General features: G+C 49.0%; 1 protein-coding gene across 4 annotated transcripts in view; it reads right to left on the reverse strand.

The window, feature by feature from the left end:
* HVCN1 (hydrogen voltage gated channel 1) overlaps positions 1-21,844 on the reverse strand; it is a 41,605-nt gene that overhangs the window by 8,626 nt on the left and 11,135 nt on the right. For 2 of the 4 annotated variants that reach the window (XM_017542209.2, XM_037743422.1), the window contains exons 4-5: positions 6,305-6,583; positions 839-943 (exon numbers count right to left, since the gene is read on the reverse strand). In XM_017542209.2, the coding sequence (XP_017397698.1) occupies positions 839-943; positions 6,305-6,583 (384 nt within the window). Of the gene's footprint in view, positions 1-805; positions 944-6,304; positions 6,584-21,844 lie in introns of all 4 variants that reach the window. The other 2 variants (XM_037743425.1, XM_037743421.1) reach the window with 1 other exon arrangement.

The following is a 21,844-nucleotide window of genomic DNA, read 5'->3' on the forward strand; positions in this document are numbered from 1 at the left end:
CTATCGGCTCACTGCAACTCTGCCTCCTGGGTTCAAGCAATTCTCCTGCCTCAGCCACCTGAGTAGTTGGGATTACAGGCATGCGCCATTATACCCAGCTATTATTTGTGTTTTTAGTAGAGATGGCGTTTCATCACATTGGCTAGGCTAGACTCGAACCCCTGACCTCAGGTGATCCACCCGACTTGGCCTCCCAAAGTGCAGGGATTACAGGTATGAGCCAACATGCCTGGCCAGAGATGCATTTTTTTTGTTGTTGTTGTTGAAAACGGGATCTCGCTATATTGCCCAGGCAGGTCTCAAACTCCTGGGCTCAAGCTGTCCTCCCACTTCTACCTCCCTAAGAGCTGGGATTACAGGCGTGAGCCACAGCGCCTAGCCCCAGAGATGCTTTTAATTATCCTGATCTCCTCCCTTGGCACCGAGGCAGGGTGTGTCCACCACCCCTTGGGTGAACGTCTGGGATGGGCTCAGTAACTGAATCAATGAATAAACAACACATCCTCTGATGACCCAGCATGGGTACCATGCAGACCATCAACGGAAGACAGGAGAAATGCCCCTCCTGCCCCAGAGATGGCAGAGTGGATCCACCCCACACGCTCCAGCTCACTAGCCTAGCATTGCCCAGGATTCCAGCCATCATGTGAAACAAGGTTTCCTGCTTGTAGTAAATGCTTATCCATAATCTGGAAAGGAAGATGAAAACACCTATTAAACCACCACAGACCTTGCTACTCCAAGCGGTGTGTCAGCTGCCCCATTCTGCACCCCTTCTGTGCATATAAACATAAGCAAAACATACCTGAAAGACCACAGAAGAATGGCCAGTCGCCACCCTGGTGGCATTGTTATTCTTGTGAGGCTGGGTGATCGTCAGGTCCAGGATGAGCTCAGCAAGCACCAGGAGGGCGTCCAGAACCACTAAGCAGATGATGATGACCTGCAGATGAGGGAAGGCACCAGAGACTGTGAGACCCACATGGAGGCCCTCCCTCTTCCCATCATTAAGAGCTGGCTTGGAAGCACATGGGTGAAACTGCTGGGCAAAGCCATAAAGGATGGGAGACCATGACCACAGCTCTCCAGAGCTGCCCCTCCCTTTTACCCCCCTGTTAGGATGGAGGCTGTGCAGGGCCAGCTCCTCTTCGGGAGAAGCCGCCAGCCTCCTTTCTGCCACCCTCCCAGCCGGCTCTGCCTCCAGGCGGTGACCCCCTTCCCTGCCTTCCCAGAACATCTTTGGCTCATTTTCTGACCCTTGGTCACTATTTCTGAAATACCACCTCTCAAGCCAAACTGCCCATGTCTAGATGCAACAAATAATCATTTTTTTAATTTGTATTTTTCTTACTTTTTTTTGTTGTTGAGGCAGAGTCTTGCTCTGTCACCCAGGCTGGAATACCGTGGCATGATCTCGGCTTACTGCAACTTCTGCCTCCTGGGTTCAAGCAGTTCTCATGCCTCAGCCTCCCCAGTAGCTGGGATTACAGGCACGTACCACCACCAAAATAAGTTTTGTATTTTTAGCAGAGACAGCGTTTCACTAAACATGTTGAGCATGTTGGCCAGGCTGGTCTTGAACTCCTGACCTCAGGTTATCCACCCACCTTGGCCTCCCAAAGTACTGGGATTACAGGCGTGAGCCACCGTGCCCAGCCAAATTTGTATTTTTTTATTCCTGGGGACTGCTGTTGCTGGGGTGCTCATAGAACAGATGCTCAATAAATAACACGGTCCCACCTCAGCAGTCTGACTCCTGGAAGGGACCTTGGGGACTGCCTACTGCAGGCCATTCGGCTATAGGGACAGCTGCTGTGCTCACAAACCAGCTTGTGCCCAGAGATGTGAGATGCCTGCCCCAGCTCACGTGTGCTCACAGTGGGTGAAGAGGGTGAAGGGGAGAGGAGTCCTGGGTGTCCTGGAGAATTGAGGAGAGCTGCTATGGGAAAGACAGCCTCTTGGGCTTTGTGATGGGCTGACAGAGAACTGATGGTGGCTATGGGAAGCAGCTGGCAGTGATGGCAGTCACAGTGACAGCTGATGATGATGTTGGCAAGGGCACTGATAGCAGGGTGGAGGTGATCAGCATTGGGGATACCATGGTGGCAGTGGAAATTCAGCAGTGGGAGGAGCCCCAAAGGACCTCGAGTGACCCCTCTCTTCCCTTGGAAATTCCATATCCTCACTGTCCTCCCCCTGGGTTTAGCCTCTCACGCTCTCAGATCAATAGATTCTGGCCTCTGAAAATTAATATGCCATTATTTTGGTAGTTTCTGCAGTTTCAGGTTAAAATTAAAGAAGTTCAGGTCTCTGCAAGAACAGACTACTAATCCTTTCATCCTTTCAGCCTGTAGGTAATTATTTCAGTAATTAAAGTATTTGATGACGTGGTTTATTGTGAAAATTGCATGGCACATTGCTTTGTAATGAAGTTTTCACACATATCCAAATTCAGCAAGCTTAATAAAGGTGCAAGCCTCTAGTGGGGTTTTTGTTGTTTTTCCTTGGATTTATTTTGGAACTAAAGGGATCTGAGAGCTCATGTGATGTAAAACCAAGCCACAGAGCTACAAGGGACAGACCTGATATTCAGCCATGAAAAGGATGAGGTTCTGACCCATGCTACGATGAAATTGTCATACTTAGTGAAAGAAGGCAGACAGAAAAGATCACACACTATGTGATCCCATCTATATGCAATGTCCAGAAATGGCAAATCCAGAGGGACAGAATGCAAGTTCATGGTGGCCTAGGGCTGGGGGAGGGGTAATGGGGAATGGCTGCATGACTGCTGATGGGTACCAAGTTTCCATTTGAAAATGCTGTGGGGCCAGGTATGGTGTCTCACACCTGTAATCCCGGCACCTTGGGAAGCTGAGGCAGGCAAATTACGTGAGGCCAGGAGTTCGAGACCAGCCTGGCTAACATGGTGAAACACCACTTCTACCAAAAATACAAATAAATTAGCCAGGTATGGTGGCACATGCCTGTAATCCGAGTTACTTGGAAGGCTGAGGCAGGAGAATCTCTTGAACCCAGGAGGTGGAGGTTGCAGTGAGCTAAGATCACGCCGTTGCACTCCAGCTTGGGCAACAAGAGCAAAACTCTTGTCTTAAAAAAAAAAAAAAAGAAAAGAAAATGCTCTGGAAGTAGATAGTGGTGACTTGTACAACATTGTGAATGTATTAAATAAATTCCATGGAGTCATTCACTTAAAATTGATTGTTTTGTGAATCTCACCTCAATTTAAAAAAAGAAACAACACAAAAGAAAAATGAGAGACCAACCCAAGGTCACAAAACTACGATGCCCAGATACCAACCCTGGCCTCTGTGAAAACTCGTCCCTGGGGCACTGAATCTGCCAGTTCACAGGCAGTGCTGCTTCTGAGGGGAACCAGGTCACAAAGAAAAATGCTGAGAATTCAGAGAAGCTGCTTCATTCCAAATCCTCACCCTGGCAAAGACTGCAGGGTCCATGCCGTGGGGTGGCCAGTCCTGGGCTCAGCTCCCAGCTCCCTCATCTACCTGGACCTTGGGCACATCTCTCAATGCTGGAAGCTTCAGCGTCCTCTTGGGGAAAATAGGGTCTACCCCAGAGCGACAAGGGGAGCATGACATGAGTGAAATGTGAAGAGCGTTTAGCACAGGGTTGGCCTGCAGTGCATGGGAATGAAAGCGAAGCTCCCGGACCCCCAGGACCGTCTTCCCTTCGCTCGACTCTGTCCTGCCCATTCATGGCTTCCTTGGGCTCTGAATCACCCCATATTCTCGCCCTGGGTTGTGCTGTCCCATCTGAGAAGGGACTGCAGTTAACTTTTGATATATTAAGCACCTTGGCCATCTCAAACCACCCAAGTAAGGGATCCCAGGACCTTCCTGCCAATCCTACCTGCAGAGACCACAACCCTGAGCCTTCTCGCCTACTCCGGTGTGGCCTTGCTGCTGCCACCAAGTCACTCTACAAATCTGATCCCCAACTCATGCACTTAGAGCCTTAGAAGGCAGCCCATGGCCCATGGATGACCTTCCCTGGCCTCTTCTCTTGCTAAGTGCCTGCTGGCGACATCCACACCCGAGCCACGTGTATCCTTCTCAATTCCTCCAATGCTGCAGGCCTTTGGCAACCAAAGCCCCTCTACCTGGAAGGTCCCCCCACCACCCATCCATGGGGCTCACTCCTGCTTGGCATGCAGGTGTCGCCTCCTCCAACTCCAGTCGCTGATCAGGTCCCCCTACCCCCAGGACTTCTCAGAGCCTCTCTCCTCCCCGCGGAAGGCTTCTCTCCAATTGTAATCAGCGTGTTTCGGTTATTGCTCCTGTCATTCCTGCCTCTCTGCAGCCTGCCAAATTCTCTGTAAGGGCAAAAATGTGTCTGCCACATTTGTCAACTGTACATGACTGGTGCTCAATAAGTGACTGTTGGGTGGGTGGATAAACCCCTCCACTCACTTTGTGACAGGGATTTGTCTTTCTCCCCACCAGGAATGTCTCTGGGGGTCCTGGCTCAGGGGCCAGCCCCCAACCCTAAGCCCAGGCAGGATGGGGACATCTTGAGGAGGTGGCCCAGGGCTCCCCTTACAGCTGCAAGGAAGCTGGTTCCTTCCTTCTGCTCCTGAAATTGAGGGTTTGGGATTTCAACCCCAACAACTTAATACCACGTTTCCTTTCCCGTCACAGCCACAGAGGAGCTGGGCCTCCGGGCGCTCTGGCATGGCAGCTGGCTTGCTTCTCTGCTTTCAGCCACACAAGAGCGGGGAAAAAAAAGACCAAAATAGTTTTTCTCTCTTTTACCCTGGAATAAAGTCAGTGATGGAAGAGACAAGGGCTGCATCTCTCTGCTTCCCGAAGGGGGACAGGCTTTAAGGAGGGACAGGTCTATTTTGGTTGGGGCCATCTGCAGCAGCATCCCCCAAATGCCAGCCTTTGAGAATTGTGTGCTTCCCTGTCATCCCCAGGCCTGTGCCCTTCCAGGACTTGAATGTGCTTCCAGTCACTCAGACACAGGCTCTGCAACCTTGGGGATGGGGATGGGGTCCAGAGAGGGCTGACCAGTCTCTGCCTGCTTTTGTCCTTCAAAATCAGAAATGTCCATCTGGGTATGGTGGCTCACGCCTGTAATCCCAGCACTTTGGGACGCCAAGATGGGAGGATTGCTTGAGACCAGGAATTAGAGACCAGCCTGGGGAACATAGCAAGATCTCTTAAAAAAAAAAAAAAAAAAAAAAGCCCTTTTAAATGGCAGGCCATGGCTAGGCATGGTGGCTCAGCCTGTAATCCCAGCACTTTGGGAGGCTGAGACAAGCGGATCACTTGAGGTCAGGAGTTTAAGATCAGCCTGGTAAATATGGTGAAACTCCGTCTCTACCAAAAATACAAAAATTAGCCAGGCATGGTGGCGGGCGCCTGTAATCCCAGCTACTCGGGAGGCTGAGGCAGGAGAATCACTTAAACCCCATAGAAAGTTCAGTTACCTTTGCTCATCTGTAAGGACCGCCCTGCTCGGCTTTCTCCCTGTAATCACATCTGGAGGCCAGCAGTGGGTTAAGGCCAGGACAGGCAGGTGTTCTGGGCATCACTCCACCAGAGAGACCGAGGCCCCAGTGCGATGCGTCTCTGTGAGGCAGGGGAGCCTCTGGCACTGAGTTTCACAGAGTGAACGGGTATTTTTTCTGTCTCCATTATCTACCCTTTATTTACTTTTTTTGTGTGTGGTAAAATTTGCATAACGTAAAATTTACCATTTTTAAAGCTGGTGTAAAGTTCAGTGGCATTCCGTCCATTCACAAGGTTGTGCAATCATCGCCACTAGAATTCCAGAACATTTTCATCACCTCGAATGGAAACATTCCCACCTGTGGCAGCAGCCAATCTGCCTCCTGTATCTGTGGATTTGCCTGTTCTAGACATTTCGTATCAATGGAATCTTACACTCTGGCCTTTTAGTCTGGCTTCTTTCCCTCAGCACCATGTTTTCAAGGTTCATCCACATTGTGCCATGGGTCACTTCTTTGCCTTTAATGTTGGCATCATATTCTACTGTACGGACCGAACACATTTGGTTTAATACTCATCCATTAGTGGACCTTTTACTTTTGGATCATGGTTCTTTGCTCCCTGACAACTCAGAATCTGCCTACCGCATGCCCAGCATGGTACAGGGTGCCTGGCACATGCTAGGTGCTGGGAAAACACTTGTAAAATGAATGAGGCAGGGGCCAAGATGGGCTCAGCCCTGCTGCCCGCCTCACATTCTGAGAGCTCTCCAACCAGCCCTGGGCCTCCCGGACTCCGGCCCCACCTACCTGAAACCTGTGGGAGCTGAACAGTTTCCTCAACGTGCCCCTGAAGTCAAGGGGGGTCCTGGGCGCGGGGCCGGGGGCAGTGTCAGGGGCTGCAGCTCTGCCTTCCTCGCCTGAGGCTGGTGTGGGTGGCGGCTGCTCTTCCTCCTCCTCGTCCTCTTCATTCTCCCATTTCTTGTAGTTGATGTTCCAGGCCTGGTAGTCGTCCCCCACGACCGTGAAGTGCCTTAAGAGCTTGCTCATCCTCTTGGCGGGAGCCACCTTGGCCCTGCGGGTGACTGCCTAGAGGGCAGGAACAGAGAGCAAGAGCTTCAGCCAGGTGGCCCTGGGGCCCTCTGGACCACTCAGAGCCCACATGGCCCAGGCCGGGCCAGGCCACCACGGGTGAAGACAGCCCCGGGTGCTCAGAGCCCCCTGTGAGCAGAGACCATGAGGTCACGGTGGTTTCTCGTGCTTTTATTTTTGGAATCCAGGGTCTCAGTGTCTGTGAGGTAACAGGAAACTCTAGCCCCCAGCAGGCCTGTCACCGTGGTCTGCTTGGCAGTAACCAACGGAATCAGTACTGCAGCCCGTTCCAGAACACCCCCCATGGGCCCATGCTTGAATATTGGAAGGACCGCCCCAAGGTTCAGAGACGTCACAACCCAGAAACCGGAAGGGACTGTGGGCAGGGCGTGGGGAGGGGAAGCCAAAAGTAAAAGTACACAGAGTTTCACAGAGAAGTCGCGAGATCCCCACCCATCACGCCACACGTCAGACTGGACAGGCACGTGGCAGGTGGACATTTTCCAAGTTCAGCCAGTGCTATTTCCGTGGACAGCAGTTTAAAGCAAAAGCAAATATCCCTGTGCCCTCTCTCCATTTTGCTCAACTTGCCCTACCAGGAACCAAATTTTACATACATTTAAATAATTAATATGCATAGGTATGAGTGCAAAAGCAGGCTACATGACTCTTGGAACAGGAAGAGAGAGCCCAATGTCCTTGTGGGAGGCTTGAGGAGAGGGGGTGGCAGTCCAGATCCATGGGAAAGAAAGGCTGGGGAGGCTGGGACGCCTAGCTTTCTCAATAGGAAAAAAAAAATCCAATCCCCACCTTGCCCCACACATAAAATACATTTCAGATGCACTAACATTACTGTGTAAAGTATATTAAAAAAGGAACAACTTAAAAAGTCTTAGAACAAAATATAGGCAAGTAACTTCATGAGCTTAGGATAGGGAAAGATTGCTTAAATAACAGAAAACACCACAAAATAAGTTGGGCACGGTGGCTCACACCTGTAATCCCAGCACTCATCCCTGGGCTGAGGCAGGTGGATTGCTTGAGATCAGGAGTTTGAGACCAGCCTGGCCAACATGGTGAGACCCCATCTCTACAAAAAATATAAAAATTAGCTGGGCATGATGGCACATGCATGTAATCCCAACTATTCAGGAGGCTGAGGCCCCAGAATTGCTTGAAGCTGGGAGGTGGAGGTTGCAGTGAGCCAAGATCATGCCACTGCACTCCAGCCTGGGCAACAGAGACCCCCCCACCAAAAATGAACAACACAAAAACAAACACAAAATAGATTTGACTCCATCGAAACTAAAAGCTTTACTATGACACACACACACACACACACACACACACACACACCCCTACAAAGTTAGAAGACACACCACAGACTGGGATATTTGCGATGTATTTGATAGACAAAGACTTAGTATCCAGAATATACAAAGAAATCTTATAAATCAAAAAGATTGAGGAGAAACTCCATGGGAAACTGGGCAGTGGCTGTCAATAGGCAGCTTGTGTAAGAGAAAACCCAGATAGCCAAGATGCTCATCCCCACTAATACTCAGAAAAACGCAGGGTCAAGTAACAACCACACAACTTTTCACTCCTCAGGTTGACAAGAGTCTTAAAGTCTACAACATCAAATATTGGTGAGGGTGGGAAGCAGCGGGGTCTCTCGAATACTGAAGATAGACATAGGTACCAGCACCATCATTTTGGGAAGCAATTTGGCATGGTCTTGTCAAGTTGAAGTTGTGTATATCTTTCTGAATGATCTAGTGATTCCATCCCTACATCCAAAGAGAACTTGGACACATGTGCTCAAACAGGTGACATGTTTAAGAATGTTCATGCAAATATTCACCTAGTTGGCCAAGTGTGGCTCACATCTGTAATCCCCACACTTTGGGAGGCTGAGGTGGGAGGATTTCTTGAGTCCAGGAGCTGAGACCAGCTTGGGCAACATGGCAAGACCCTGTCTCCACAAAAACAAAAAAAATTAGCCAGGCATGGTTACACACACCTGTAGTCCCAGCTACTTGGGTGGCTGAGGCAGGAGGATTGCTTGAGCTTGGGAGGTCCAGGCTGCAGTGAGCCATGTTCTTCAGCCTGGGCAACAGAGTGAGACTCTGTCTCAAAAAAGAAAAAAATAATAATTCACCTAAATGTGGGAGACAGAGAAATGAATATTCTCTGTTCATGTGAGGGGACACTACACAGCTGTTAAAATGAATTAACTGCATCTCAGTAGGTCACTGGTGATGCCTGTGAGTACCTACTTGGCAGCATGGGACACAGTAGACCACTCCTTTCTTCAAACACTTCCTTCATTGGCTTCTGGAATGCCGCAGTCTCCTGGTTTTCCCGCTACCTCCTACCAGTGGTTGTTTCTTGCTAGTTTCTTTTTTTTTTCCTTTTTTTTCTTTTTTGGAGAACAGAGTCTCGCTCTGTCGCCGGGAGCCAGGCTGGAATGCAATGGCGAGACCTAGGCTCACTGCAACCTCCGCCTCCCGGGTTCAAGCAATTCTCCTGCCTCAGCCTCCCGAGTAGCTGGGACTATAGGCGCGTGCCACCACGCCCAGCTAATTTTTTGTATTTTTAGTAGAGACGGGGTTTCACCATGTTGGCCAGGATGGTGTTGATCTCTTGACCTCGTGATCCGCCCACTTCGGCCTCCCAAAGTGCTGGGATTACAGGCGTGAGCCACTGCGCCCAGCCTCTTGCTAGTTTCTTTTGGCCAGTGAATACCTTAGAGGAAGACCTTACATTTAATTTTCTTTTCTTTCATTTTTTTTTTTTTTTTTTTTAAGAGACAGGATTTCACTCTGTCACCCAGGCTAGACACAGGAGTGTGATCATAGGTCACTGCAGTCTTGAATTCCTGGACTCAAGCAATCCTCCTGCCTCAATCTCCCAGGTAGTTTGTACTATGGCACACTATACCATGCCTGGTAATTAAAACAAAATTTTTTTTTAGCGATGTGGTCTTGCTATGTTGCCCAGGCTGGTCTTGAACTCCTGGGCTAAAGCAACACTTCTGCCTCAGCTTCCCGAGTAGCTGGGATTACAGGTACATGGCACTGTGCCTGGCTTACATTTAAGTACACCCAGCACCTAGAACAGTGCCTTGCACTTAATAGACACTCAAAAATACTGAAATGTTTGTTAAGCAACAATGAATCTAGCAATGTGGGTAGCTCCTAAAAAATGTTGATTATAAAGGAAAGATATGGAAGAATATGACCAATGCCATACAACTTAAGTAAAAATGTTAAATATATGGAAAATATTATATATTATTTTGGAATGTATAAAATAGTGTAAACATACACAAGAATGAGATTTCTGCTTCTAGCCTTACTACACTATAGAGTAACTAGTAGCAGATTATCCCTCTTGACATGACGAATTATAAAACTGGATAAAATATGTGAAATTTACTGTGATCCCTTAGAGAAATGAATGAGGCAAATCCCACAAGCACCCTAGCTTTGTGCCTGAAGGTACTTGCTGGACTGTGAAGGCAAAGACTATGGTTCAGAGCTATCTCCCTCCCCTCAGGAATCTGCATGGCAATGTATCAGAAATAGAAAAGCTACGCAGAGGAGGAGATCCAAAAATATGGACTTTGGTTCAGTCCTAAACGTCATGTGTGTGAAACAAGATTTCATGAGGCAGGGAAAAATACAGCTTTCAGGAAAAAAAAACCCTTGGGGTGCTGTGATCTGAACAACTACCAGAGATTACAAAGGACAGGGTTGGGAGATATGTGAGCTCTCAACAGGCAGAGTAGAGAGACCTCATTGGACACCTAAGCATTCAGCAGGGATCCCAGAAAAATCATGCCTTATAAGGAGACCTAATCTAGCCTTACAGGAAGGACCACATTGCACTCATCCCAACAAAGCTTAAGAAGAAGCCTTGACCAGCCTGGCCAACATGGCAGAACCCCGTCTTTACTAAAAATACAAAAATTAGCCAGGTGTGGTGGTAGGCACCTCTACGCCCAGCTACTTGGGAGGCTGAAGCAGGAGGATCACTTGAACCTGGCAGGCAGAGGTTGCAGTGAGCCGAGATCATGCCATTGCACTCCAGCCTGGGGGACAAGAGCAAGACTTTGTTTTAAAATAAAATAAAACAAATTTTAAAAGCCCTGAAAAGAACAAGGTGATCCCTAGGTAAATTAACTGTCTGTTGGAACAAAACTTAATACTCTGTTAGAAAGACAACACCACAAAGTCAACATCGTAGATGCATACTGTCTAGCATACGGTAAAAATTAATAGACAGATAAAGCTAAAAAATGTGGCCCACAACTAATAGAAAAATCAGCTAATAGAAGACTCAAAATGGTCAGAGATAATGGAACTGGCCAACAAAGACTTGAAAACAGATATTAAAAATATATTCAAAGATTTCAAGGAAAACATGAACTTGATGAGGGAAGAAATAAGAATCTCAATAGAGAAATGGTAGCTACAAAAAAGATCCAGATGGATATTCTAGAACTGAAAAGTACATATAAGAAATGAAAAAAACACTGGATGGGCTTAACAGCTGATAACATACTACCAAATAAAAGATCAGTGAACTCTTAAAGACAGGGCAATAGAAAACATCAACTGGAAACACAGAGAGAGAAAAAAGCTGAAAGGAAAAACAAACAGAGACCCAGGGACCACAGCTAGTAGTCTAACGTGTGTGCACCTGCAGTGCATGGCCCTCCGGGGACTGGCATCTCTCCTTCCCACAGCTTCCTCGTCACATTCCAGCCACCCTTCCCTCCCTCTGATGCTCCACACCGAGCCATCACGTGGGCTGTTCCCTCAACCCGGAATGCTCTTCTTCCCACTCCGAGCTTGGCTCACTCTTACTTATGCTTGAAACTTCAGCTAAAATGTCACTTCCTCAAAGAGGCCCTCCCTGACCCCTAAAATCTAAATCAGCTCCCCTCCCATGTATAACCTCTCCTCGCACTTTTCCTTCAAGAGCCCTTGTCCTAGATCTAACTAGAAACTGCTTGTGCAGCCATTTATTTAGTCCGTCTTCCTCCTCACTAGCATTTACCCTGCATGAAGGCAGAGTCTGTCCCCAGAGTCTCGTGTGACACCTCAACTTCAGCAGAAGCCCATCATGTACCTGTTGGCTGGGAGCGCTGGTACCCCATCTCCTGTGCTGGGCTCTGGGCTTGTCTCAGTTGGACCAAACATCTCTGGACTCCCAGGGCTCGCCAGGGCCAAGGGTATACTGAAGCTCTCCAGGCAGCCACCGGCCATAATTCCCTTTTTTGAGACAGGGTCTTGCTCTGTCACCCAGGCTGGAGGTCTCTATAGCCTTGACCTCCCGGGATTAAGTGATCCTCCCACAAAAGCCTTCTGAGTAGCTGGAACTACAGGCACACACCATCACATTCAGCTAATTTTTTGTATTCTTTTGTAGAGGCAGCGTTTTGCTATGTTGCCTAGGCTAGTCGCAAACTCCTGGACTCAAGTGATCGACCTGCCTTGGCCTCCCAAAGTGCTGGGATTACAGGCATGAGCCGCCCTGCCCGACCCCATACTTTCCTTTGGAAACAACTCACCTGGCAGACAAGAGCAGCCTGTCCTCTTTCTCAGCGGGGTGGGAACCTCAAGGTACTTTGCAAAAACAGCATTTATATTTTATAGAAGAGGAAATTTTTCTTTCTGAAACCTTGCAACCAGTGAAGAAGCAACTTTTAGTAATTTGGGATGAAAATATCTAGGGCACTCAGCAGAGCAGAAAACATTTCTGGTTTTCAGTCAAGAGTCTGTCATGCCAGAAGCAGAAAAGTTCCAGAAAAGGGCAAAGATAGGGTTGATCATGAGAATGTGGTGGCCTCAGCAGCTTCCCCATGCACCCCAGGCTTCTGGCATGTGTGGAAAGACTGAGTCAGCATGGTGCACAGAGCACCTTCCTTGGTGCCTGGCTTGGAGTAGCCCCCAGCTCTGGAAGTGCCAGCTATGATTATCCCTTAACAACAAAAACTTGTCTGAGCCTCGTGGCTCGCACCTGCAATCCCAGCACTTTGGGAGGCCAAGATGGGCGGATCACTTGAGGTCAGGAGTTCAAGACCAGCCTGGCCAACATGGCGAAACCCCATCTCTACTAAAAACACAAGAAATAGCCATGCATGGTGGCAGGCACCTGTAATCCCAGCTACTCGGGAGGCTGAGGCATGAGAATTGCTTGAACCAGAGGTTACAGTGAGCTGAGATCACGTCACTGCACTCCAGCCTGGGCTACAAAGTGGGTCTCAAAAAAGGAAAACAAACCCCCAAACTCCTCTCCTCCAGCCTTATCGCCATCCTTAGATATTTCATTTCTCTGCCCACTGCCTGCCTCTGCAACCCTCAGACTGTTAAGTTACATGAACTGATACAGCCACTTTGTGGCTTAAGGGACAATGAGCTGTGTTTCTGTCACTTATAGCCCCAAAAGTCTATAGGTGAAGTTGCTGATGCAGGACACCCCCACAGCTCCATCTCCTGTGCAAGAATCCCTGTGGTTCCCACTGTATCCTGATGCTCCTCTGAGGTCACCTTTCCATATCAAAGCCTGTGACCATGACTCCAGCCTACCTGACTGTCCCACACTCTTTGATGCTGTTCTGCTCTGCTTGGCAATTTTGCCCCCTGCTTCTCCTCCTATCTCTGGCGGCCCTCCTCAGCCTCCTGTACCATGTCCCTGCCCCATGCCAGGAGTCCTGACCCTGTCCTCGGGCTGGTGACTCTCTCTCTTTGGGGGTCTTAGCATACCTGTGTTCTCAGTGCTGTTCACGTTCAAATTAAAGACTCCAGTCTGATGTTCAAGATCCTGCTTGGTTTGCTGTGACCCAAATTGAACTGATTTCTTACCTTTTTCCCCAAATCCACTCCTCCTTCCACATCCCCTAGGGCATGCTGTCACATCCACCTGGCTGCCCAGGCTAAGAACAGAAAGCAGTCCTTGGCTCCTCCCTCTCCCTCACGCCCCATCAATGTCACTTCCTGAACCCAGCTGGCCCTCCATCGTCCCCTCCCCGTCACCAGGACCTACCCTGACGCTCCCTCCACTCTGCGGACAGGGTCCTCCTTCTCCAATGCCAACCTGACTCCTTTCCTGCTGTGCAGCAGCCCCCACACCCACGACTGCCTTCGGGATCAAGTCCCAGCTCTCTTGGCTTCTCTGGGCCCTGGTCTCCCCCGCAGCCTCATTCCTGCCCCTGCCACACTCAAACTTGCAGTTCTAGCGCGGACCACACTTTCTTGCTTCCAGGACTTCGCGTGTCCCCTTCCCATCTATCTTCCAGGTCGTACACCTAGATTTTACCTTCCTTGGGAGGCCTTCCTTAATTGTCCCCCACCCCGGTTGGGATGTACATCATACCCTCTTAACAACCACTGAGACACCATCCCCACCACACTTGGCTGTGAATGCTGGGAGGGCAGAGATTCTTCCTCAGTCACAGGGAGAGACTCAAGAAATGGAAAATAGGCTGGGCGTGGTGGCTCATGCCTGTAATCCCAGCACTTTGGGAGGCTGAGGCAGGTGAATCAGTCAGGCCTCCATGTGCAAGCCTGAACCCAGAAAGTCTAAAGTCCTGCCTGCCTCAGCTGATCACCCTCCACCCTGCCTGTGTTTGCCATTATGTGTGATCCCCGGAGCTTCCCTGGACATAAGATATCCCCCCCCCGCCATCTTAACTCCTCTTATCCCACCCACCATTTTAATTAAACTTATGGTAATGTATACTCCTTGCCCCTACCCTCAGCACTGTAACTGATCTTACTCTGTAACTTTCCACACTGCCCACCCTAAACCTACGAAACCAACTCCTATCCCACTGTTCTTTGTTAACACCCTCTTCGGCCTTGGCCCACCTGCACCCAGGTGAATTAACAGCCATGTTGTTTACACAAAGCCTGTTTGGAGGGGGTCTCTTCATTCAAAGCGTGCGTTTTCAACAATCACCTGAGGTCAGGAGTTTGAGACCAGCCTGGCCAATGTGGTGAAACCCTATCTTTACTAAAAATACAAAAATTAGCCGGGCATGGTGGCGTGTGCCTGTAATCCCAGCTACCCGGGAGGCTGAGGCTGCAGTGAGCTGAGATCGCACCACTGCACTCCAGCCAGCCTGGGTGACAGGGTGAGATTCCATATCAAAAAAAAAAAAAAAAGAGAGAGAAAGAAAAACAAAGAAATGCTTAATAAATGAATTTACAAAATCTCAGGCACTGCCCCTGCAAGTTGAACATTGCTGACCTCTCTCTTATAGGTATTACACAGAAAAACTACCACCTGGGGGAGAAGGGGAAAGTGAAAAAGACAGGCCTAGAAGTGAAGGAGAAAAAAGCGTTTTTGTGGATGCCTATTTTTATAGGCTCAGAAGCTGCCATCTGTGGGAGGGGGAAAGTCCCTAGTTCATGGTTATCCAACAATAGCAGAAAAAGGTACTTTTTAAGAAAGTCAGCCGACTCCCAATTCCCATGGCATGATGTCCCTTCAGTTTCCATTTCCCTGTTCCCTCCCAGAGCTATTTTTGGGGACTTGATTTGCATATTAACTACCAACCTCATCCCCAAACTCCAAGACACGGTGGCAGCAACATGTATTACTACAGTTGCTTATTCGATCGGGGCTCCTGTCATCTTAGCGTGCTGCTAACTTCCTTCCACACGCTACCGCATTTCAGCTCCTAACAACCCTCTCAGGTTAAGGCCATCCGGGTGAGGGGGGACTTGTCCAAGGTCACACATTGTGGGGAACTGGAAAAGCAGAATCTGCTGCTGAGCTCCATGACCTGGAGACTATGTTCTAGAATACACAGTTCACAGAAAGCCAGGCAGCCAGCAACTGGACAGCCACTTGCTCAGAGGGCAGAGTGGGTGGAATTGTGCACCCCCTCTAATTCCTGTCCCCTGGAACCTTAGAATGTGACCTTATTTGGAATGCAGGTCTTTGCAGATGTAACCAAAGATCTTAAGATGAAGTTGTCCTTATAAAGAGAGAAAAGGGGTATCCTTATGAAAAGAGAAAAGGGGCTGGGAGTGATGGCTCACGCCTGTAATCCCAGCATTTTTGGAGGCCAAGGCAGGTGGATCACGTGAGGTCAGGGGCTTCAGATCGGCTTGGCCAACATGGTACAACCCTGTCTCTACTAAAAATACAAAAATTGGCCGGGCATGGTGGCTCATATCTGTAATCCCAGCACTTTCGGAGGCTGAGGCGGGCAGATCACCTGAGGTCGGGAGTTTGAGACCAGCCTGGCTAAACATGGTGAAACCCTGTCTCTACTAAAAATACAAAAATTAGCCGGGCATGGTGGTAGGCGCCTGTAATCCCAGCTACTCAGGAGGCTGAGGCAGAAGAATCGCTTGAACCAGAGAGGCTGCAGTGAGCCAAGATCATGCCAGTGCACTCCAGCCTGGGTGACACAGTGAGACCCGAAACTAAACAAAACCAAACTCAGAAATGAGGCCAGAATGTGGCAAGTGCCTGTAATCCCAGCTACTTGGGAGGCTGAGGCAGGAGAATCACTTGAACCTGGGAGGAGGAGGCTGCAGTGAGCCAAGATCGCGCCATTGTACTCCAGCCTGGGGGACAAATTGAGACTTGGTCTTGAAAAAAAAAGAGAAAAGAACATGCAGAAGGTAAGGTCACGTGAAAGTCACAGAGGTCAGAGTGATATGTCCACAAGCCAAAGACTGCCAGCAACACCGGAGGCTGGGACGGAGGCCTGGGACAGATCTCCCCATCCCAAAGCCTCCAGGGGCCAATCCTGCCAACACCTTGATTTTGGCTTTCTGGTTTCCGGAACCGGTGAGTGTCTGTGGTTGACACCCCCGCCCTCAACCCCCAGTTTGTAGTAATTTGTTACAGCAGCCACAGGAAACCAGGACAGAGGGTTTGTGCCCGAGCGAGCCAGGATGGTTCATAGGACAGGTGCTGTCTTTCTCTTTATCTTTCTAGACCACACATTTGTCCCGGCCTCAAGGAGAAAGCCGAACTCTCCTTGAGCCGCCCAGCCAATTTTTGTATTTTTAGTAGAGACAGGGTTTTGCCATGTTGGCCAAGCTGGCCTCGAACTCCTGACCTCAAGTGATCCAAAACCACTTGGGGAAAGCCCGATTCTGCAGCCAATCCCAGCAAAAGTGGCTCCTCATGCTCAGAGCTCACTGGTCACACCACCTGCTCTCGCTTGATGCTTTTACTGCTTCTAAGAAGTAGGCAGGCTGGGTAGGCGCAGTCTCTCCATTCTGCAGAAGGGGAAACTGAAGCCTGGGAAGAGAGACCACTTGCCTGAAGTCACACCATGCCACATACTGTAGCAGGGTGAGAGAGGCAGAGGGAGGTGGGCACTCCTATGCCAGCTGATGGGCATGTAATGGGTGTGCCCTTCCTAGGAGGGTAACAGGGCAGTTCCTTTCACCTTTTGAAAAAATATTTGAGACTCTCTCATGCGCCAGGCTTGGGGATAAGAGAGGATTGGCCCTAAACCAATTTATATCAAATTTTTATTTTATTTTATTTTCTGAGGTGGGGTCTCATTTTGTTGTTCAGGCTGGAGTGCAGCCTCAAACTCCTGGGCTCAAGCAATCCTCCTGCCTCAGCCTCCCAAGTAGCTAGGATTACAGGTGCATGCCACCATGGCTGCCTTAGTTTCTATCAACATTTAAAATGTCCTTATTGTTTGACTTGACAAGACATTCCCACATGCACACAGGTGCTTGCTCCAGTCCTGCTTCAATAGCCCAAAACTGGAAACCACCTCACAGTCTGTTGCCTAGGACACCGTGGAAGAAGGCCCACACCACAGCACCACGCCACTGTGCGGCAGGCCTGTAAACTCATGCACCCACAGGGAAAGGGCTCCTTGATCTACGGTTATGGGAAAACGGACAAAATCAATCCCAACTCCCAGGAAGAGAGAGGGACCGGGTTGGAGGGTGAAACTTTCTATTTTTTTCTAATAGGTTTCATATGGTTTGGCTGTGTCCCCACCCAAATCTCAACTTGAATTGTATCTCCCAGAATTCAGGTACCTGAAAATGTGGAAGCAACTTTGGAACTTGGTGTCAGGCAGAGGCTGGAACAGAAGAAGACAGGAGAAGGTGGGAAAGTGCGGAACTTCCTAGACACTTGTTGAATGGCTTTGGCCAAAATGCTGATAGCATCTGGACAATAAGATCCAGGCTGAGGTGGTCTCAGATGGAGATGAGGAACTTGTTGGAAACTAGAGAAAAGGTGACTTTTGATATGTTTTAGCAAAGAGTTGGCAGCATTTTGCCCCTGCCACAGAGATTTGTGGAGCTTTGAACTTGGGAAAGATGATTTAGGGTATCTGGTGGAAGAAATTTCTAAGCAGCAAAGCATCCAATGGCTGGTGTTAAAAGCATTCAATTGCATAAGGGAAGTAAAACATAAAAATTTTGAAAATCTGCAGCCTGATAATGTGATAGTAAAGAAAAATGCATTTTCTGGGGAAAAATTCAAGCTGGCTACAGAAATTTGCATAAGAATCAAAGAGCCCAATGTTAATCCCCAAGACCTTGGGGAAAATGTCTCCAGGCTATGTCAGAGACCTTCACGGTGGCCCCTCCCATCACAGGCCCAGAGGCACAGGAGGAAAAAGTGGTTTCATGGGCCTAGGGACTTAATGCCCTGTGTCCTAACTGCTCCAGCTGTGGCTGAAAGGGGCCAACATACAGCTCAGGCTGTGGCTTCAGAGGGTGGAAGCCCCAAACTTTGGCAGCTTCCATGTGGTGTTGGAAGTCAAGAATTGAAGTTTGGGAACTTCTGCTTAGATTTCAGAAAATGTATGGAAGCACCTGGATGCCCAGGCAAAAGTTTGCTGCAGAGGTGGGGCCCTCATGCAGAACCTCTGCTAGGGCAGTGCAGAAAGGAAATGTAGGGTGGGAGCCCCCATACAGAGTCCCTACTGGGCACCACCAAGTAGAGTTGTGAGAAGAGGGCCACAGTCCTCCCGACCCCAGAATGGTAGATCTACGGACAGCTTGAACTGTGTGCCTGGAAAGCCTTTGACACTCAATGCTAGCCCATGAAAGCAGCCAGGAGGTGGGTTATAAGCTGCAAAGACACAGAGGCAGAGCTGACCAAGACTATGGGAACCTATCTCTTGCATCAGCCTGACCTGGATGTGAGACATGGAGTCAAAGATGATCATTTTGGAGCTTTAGAATTTGACTGCCCCGCTGGATTTCAGACTTGCATGGGCCCTGTAACCCTTTTGTTTTGGCCAATTTCTCTCATTTGGAAAAGCTGTATTTACCCAATACCTGTATCCCATTGTATCTAGGAAGCAACTAGCTTGATTTTGATTTTTACTGGCTCATAGGTAGAAGAGACTTACTTGCCTTGTCTCAGATGACTTTGGACTGTGGATTTTTGGGTTAATGCTGAAATAAGCTAAGACTTTGGGGGACTGTTGGGAAGGCAAAATTGGTTTTGAAATGTGAGGACGTGTGATTTGAAGGGGTCGGGGCAGAATGATATGGTTTGGCTGTGTCCCCACCCAAATCTCAACTTGAATTGTATCTCCTAGGATTCCCACATGTTGTGAGAGGGACCCGGGGGAGGTAATTAAATCATGGGGGCCAATCTTTCCTGTGCTATTCTCGTGATAGTGAATAAGTCTCATGAGATCTGAAGGGTTTATCAGGGGCTTCTGCTTTTGCTTCTAATTTTCTCTTGTTGCCTCCATGTAAGAAGTGTCTTTTGCCTTGCACCATGATTCTGAGGCCTCCCAGCCATGTGGAACTGTAAGTCCAATTAAACCTCTTTTTCTTCCCAGTCTTGGGTATGTCTTTATCAGCAGTGTGAAAACAAACTAATACAAGGTTTGACCTTAAGAAACTGCCATTTTTGGAGGGAGATCCAGCCTGCAGGGAGCTAAGTGGTTAATAAAGTATTTAGTGGAGGTGGGAAGAGAAACCAACATACACATGACTGGAATCTCTGAATAAGGAAACGAGTTTAACAGACTAGAACAAAGATATAATTCAAGAAAACTTTCCTGATATAAAAGAGGACTTAAGAAATGCCATCTTTGTAGATAAAAACCAGAAGAAGTTGACAATTTCCTATGATTCAACCTAATATATAACTGTTTGCTATTTTATTATGCCAAATATATGTTCATATATGGTTGTTAAAAAGCAAATATAAGGCTGGGTGCTGTGGCTCATACCTGTTATCCCAGTGCTTTGGGAGGCCAAGGTTGGTGGATCACCTGAGGTCAGGAGTTCAAGACCAGCCTGGCCAACATGGTGAAACCCCGTCTCTACTAAAAATACAAAAATCAGCCAGGTATGCTAGTAGTGCATGCCTGTAGTCCCAGCTACTCGGGAGGCTGAGGCAGGGAAATTGCTTGAACTCGGGAGGCAGAGGTTGCAGTGAGCTGAGATCATGCCACTGTACTCCAGCCTGGGCAACGGAGTGAGACTCCATCTCAAAAAAACAAAAACAAACAAAACAAAAACCCCCATAGAACCGTAAGTGATAAAGCCAGCACAGGAACTCAAGTCCTCCAGATTGTTCTTTCCTCTGCAGACATGAAGAAAAAAAAGACACAAAAGATTTTTTTTTAAGCAACTAAAATGACATTTTAAGAGATGGGACTGGGTGCGGTGGCTCATGCCTGTAATCTCAGCACTTTGGGAGGCCGAGGCAAGTGGGTCACTTGAGCCCAGGAGTTCAAGACCAGCCTGGCCAACATGGTGAAACCCCATCTCTACTAAAAATATGAAAGTTAGCTGGGTGTGGTGGTGGTGGTACGTGCCTACAATTCCAGCTACTCGGGAGGCGGAGGTGTAATCATCACTTGAACCTGGGAGGCGGAGGTTGCAATTAGCCAACATCACACCACTGCACTCCAGTCAGGACAACAGAGCAAGACTCTGTCTCTAGATAAATAAATAAATAGCGGGGAATCAAGGTTCTGAGACGCAGTCTTTCCTCCTTAGCAGAGGAGTAAACTGAGGCCTGCAACGTGGTAACCACTGTCTGTCAGTGGACAGTCCGAAGACTTGTACCTGGGTGTGCTGCTTCCTGGTCCCGGGTCTTAATGCCACCCAAGCAGGGCCACGGCAGTTGTCCCCAGTCCTAGCTTCAATTCCCCTCCCTTATAGCCCTAACCAGCATGAAGCCTGGTGCATTTCAGCAACTAAATGATCCCTGATCTGCCACCTACTTCCCCTACACTTTGCCATCACCCTGGCCAACCCCCATCTCACTTGGAGGCTGTCACAGCTCCTCTCTGCTCTCTCCTTCCCCGCCGCATTCTCTATCAGCTGCAGGGGAGCATCCTTCCAAGCATGATCACGCCACTCCCTGTACAGAAAGGGGCCAGTCCAGCAGGCCCCACGCTGCCCTCCTCAGACAGGCCTGCCTGGCCTCCACTGGCATCTGGGAACGTGGACTTCTGGAAAATTCCCACTATTCCCTGCTAAGAGCAGCTCACTGTGCCCAGACTGCTTGTGGAAACAGCATGGTTTGTGCTGAACTCCTGCTTTCCTTTGGAGAGTCTGGAACTTTTCTAAGTGCCAGGCGGAGGGTGCCTCTGTGCCCAGCCCCAGTGAAAACTCTGGGCACTGGGTCTCTAAGGAGTTGCTCTGCTCTTGAAGACTTAACACATCTTGTCACAACTCCCTGCTGGAGGAATTAAGTGTGACCCCTAGGACCCCTGCCCCCAGCCCAGGAGAGGGCTCTGGAAGCTTGCGTCAGGTTTCTTCTGAACTTCACCCTGTGCGCATTTTCCCTTTACTGACGATCTTAATGTCAATCCTTTTGTGGCGGTTAGTCTAAGCCAGGAGCGCATCTGCATGTGAGTCCCATGGGTCCTTCTAGTGAGTCACTGACACTGGGCAAGGGGTCTCAGAACCCTGACACTTTCCTTTATTTAAAACTTTTGGCTGGGTACAGTTGCTCCTGCCTCCATGTGGGAAGTGCCTTTCACCTTGTGCCACGATCCCAGCACCTTGGGAGGCTAAGGAGGGAGGCTCACTGAGTTCAGGAGTTCAAGACCAGCCTGGGCCACAGAGTGAGATCCCATCTCTACAAAAAATCCAAAAATTAACCATGCATGGTGATGTTCACCTATAGTCCCAACTACTCAGGAGGCTGAGGCAGGAGGATCGCTTGAGCCCAGAATGTCAGGGTTGCAGTGAGCTGTGATCATGTAACTGCACTCCAGCCTGGGTGACAGAGCGAGACCTTGTCTCTAAAGAAAAGAAAATGGGA

The sequence above is a fragment of the Cebus imitator genome, unplaced genomic scaffold, assembly GCF_001604975.1.
Source record: "Cebus imitator isolate Cc_AM_T3 unplaced genomic scaffold, Cebus_imitator-1.0 Scaffold8, whole genome shotgun sequence".
In the NCBI taxonomy this organism is placed as follows: Eukaryota; Metazoa; Chordata; class Mammalia; order Primates; family Cebidae; genus Cebus; species Cebus imitator.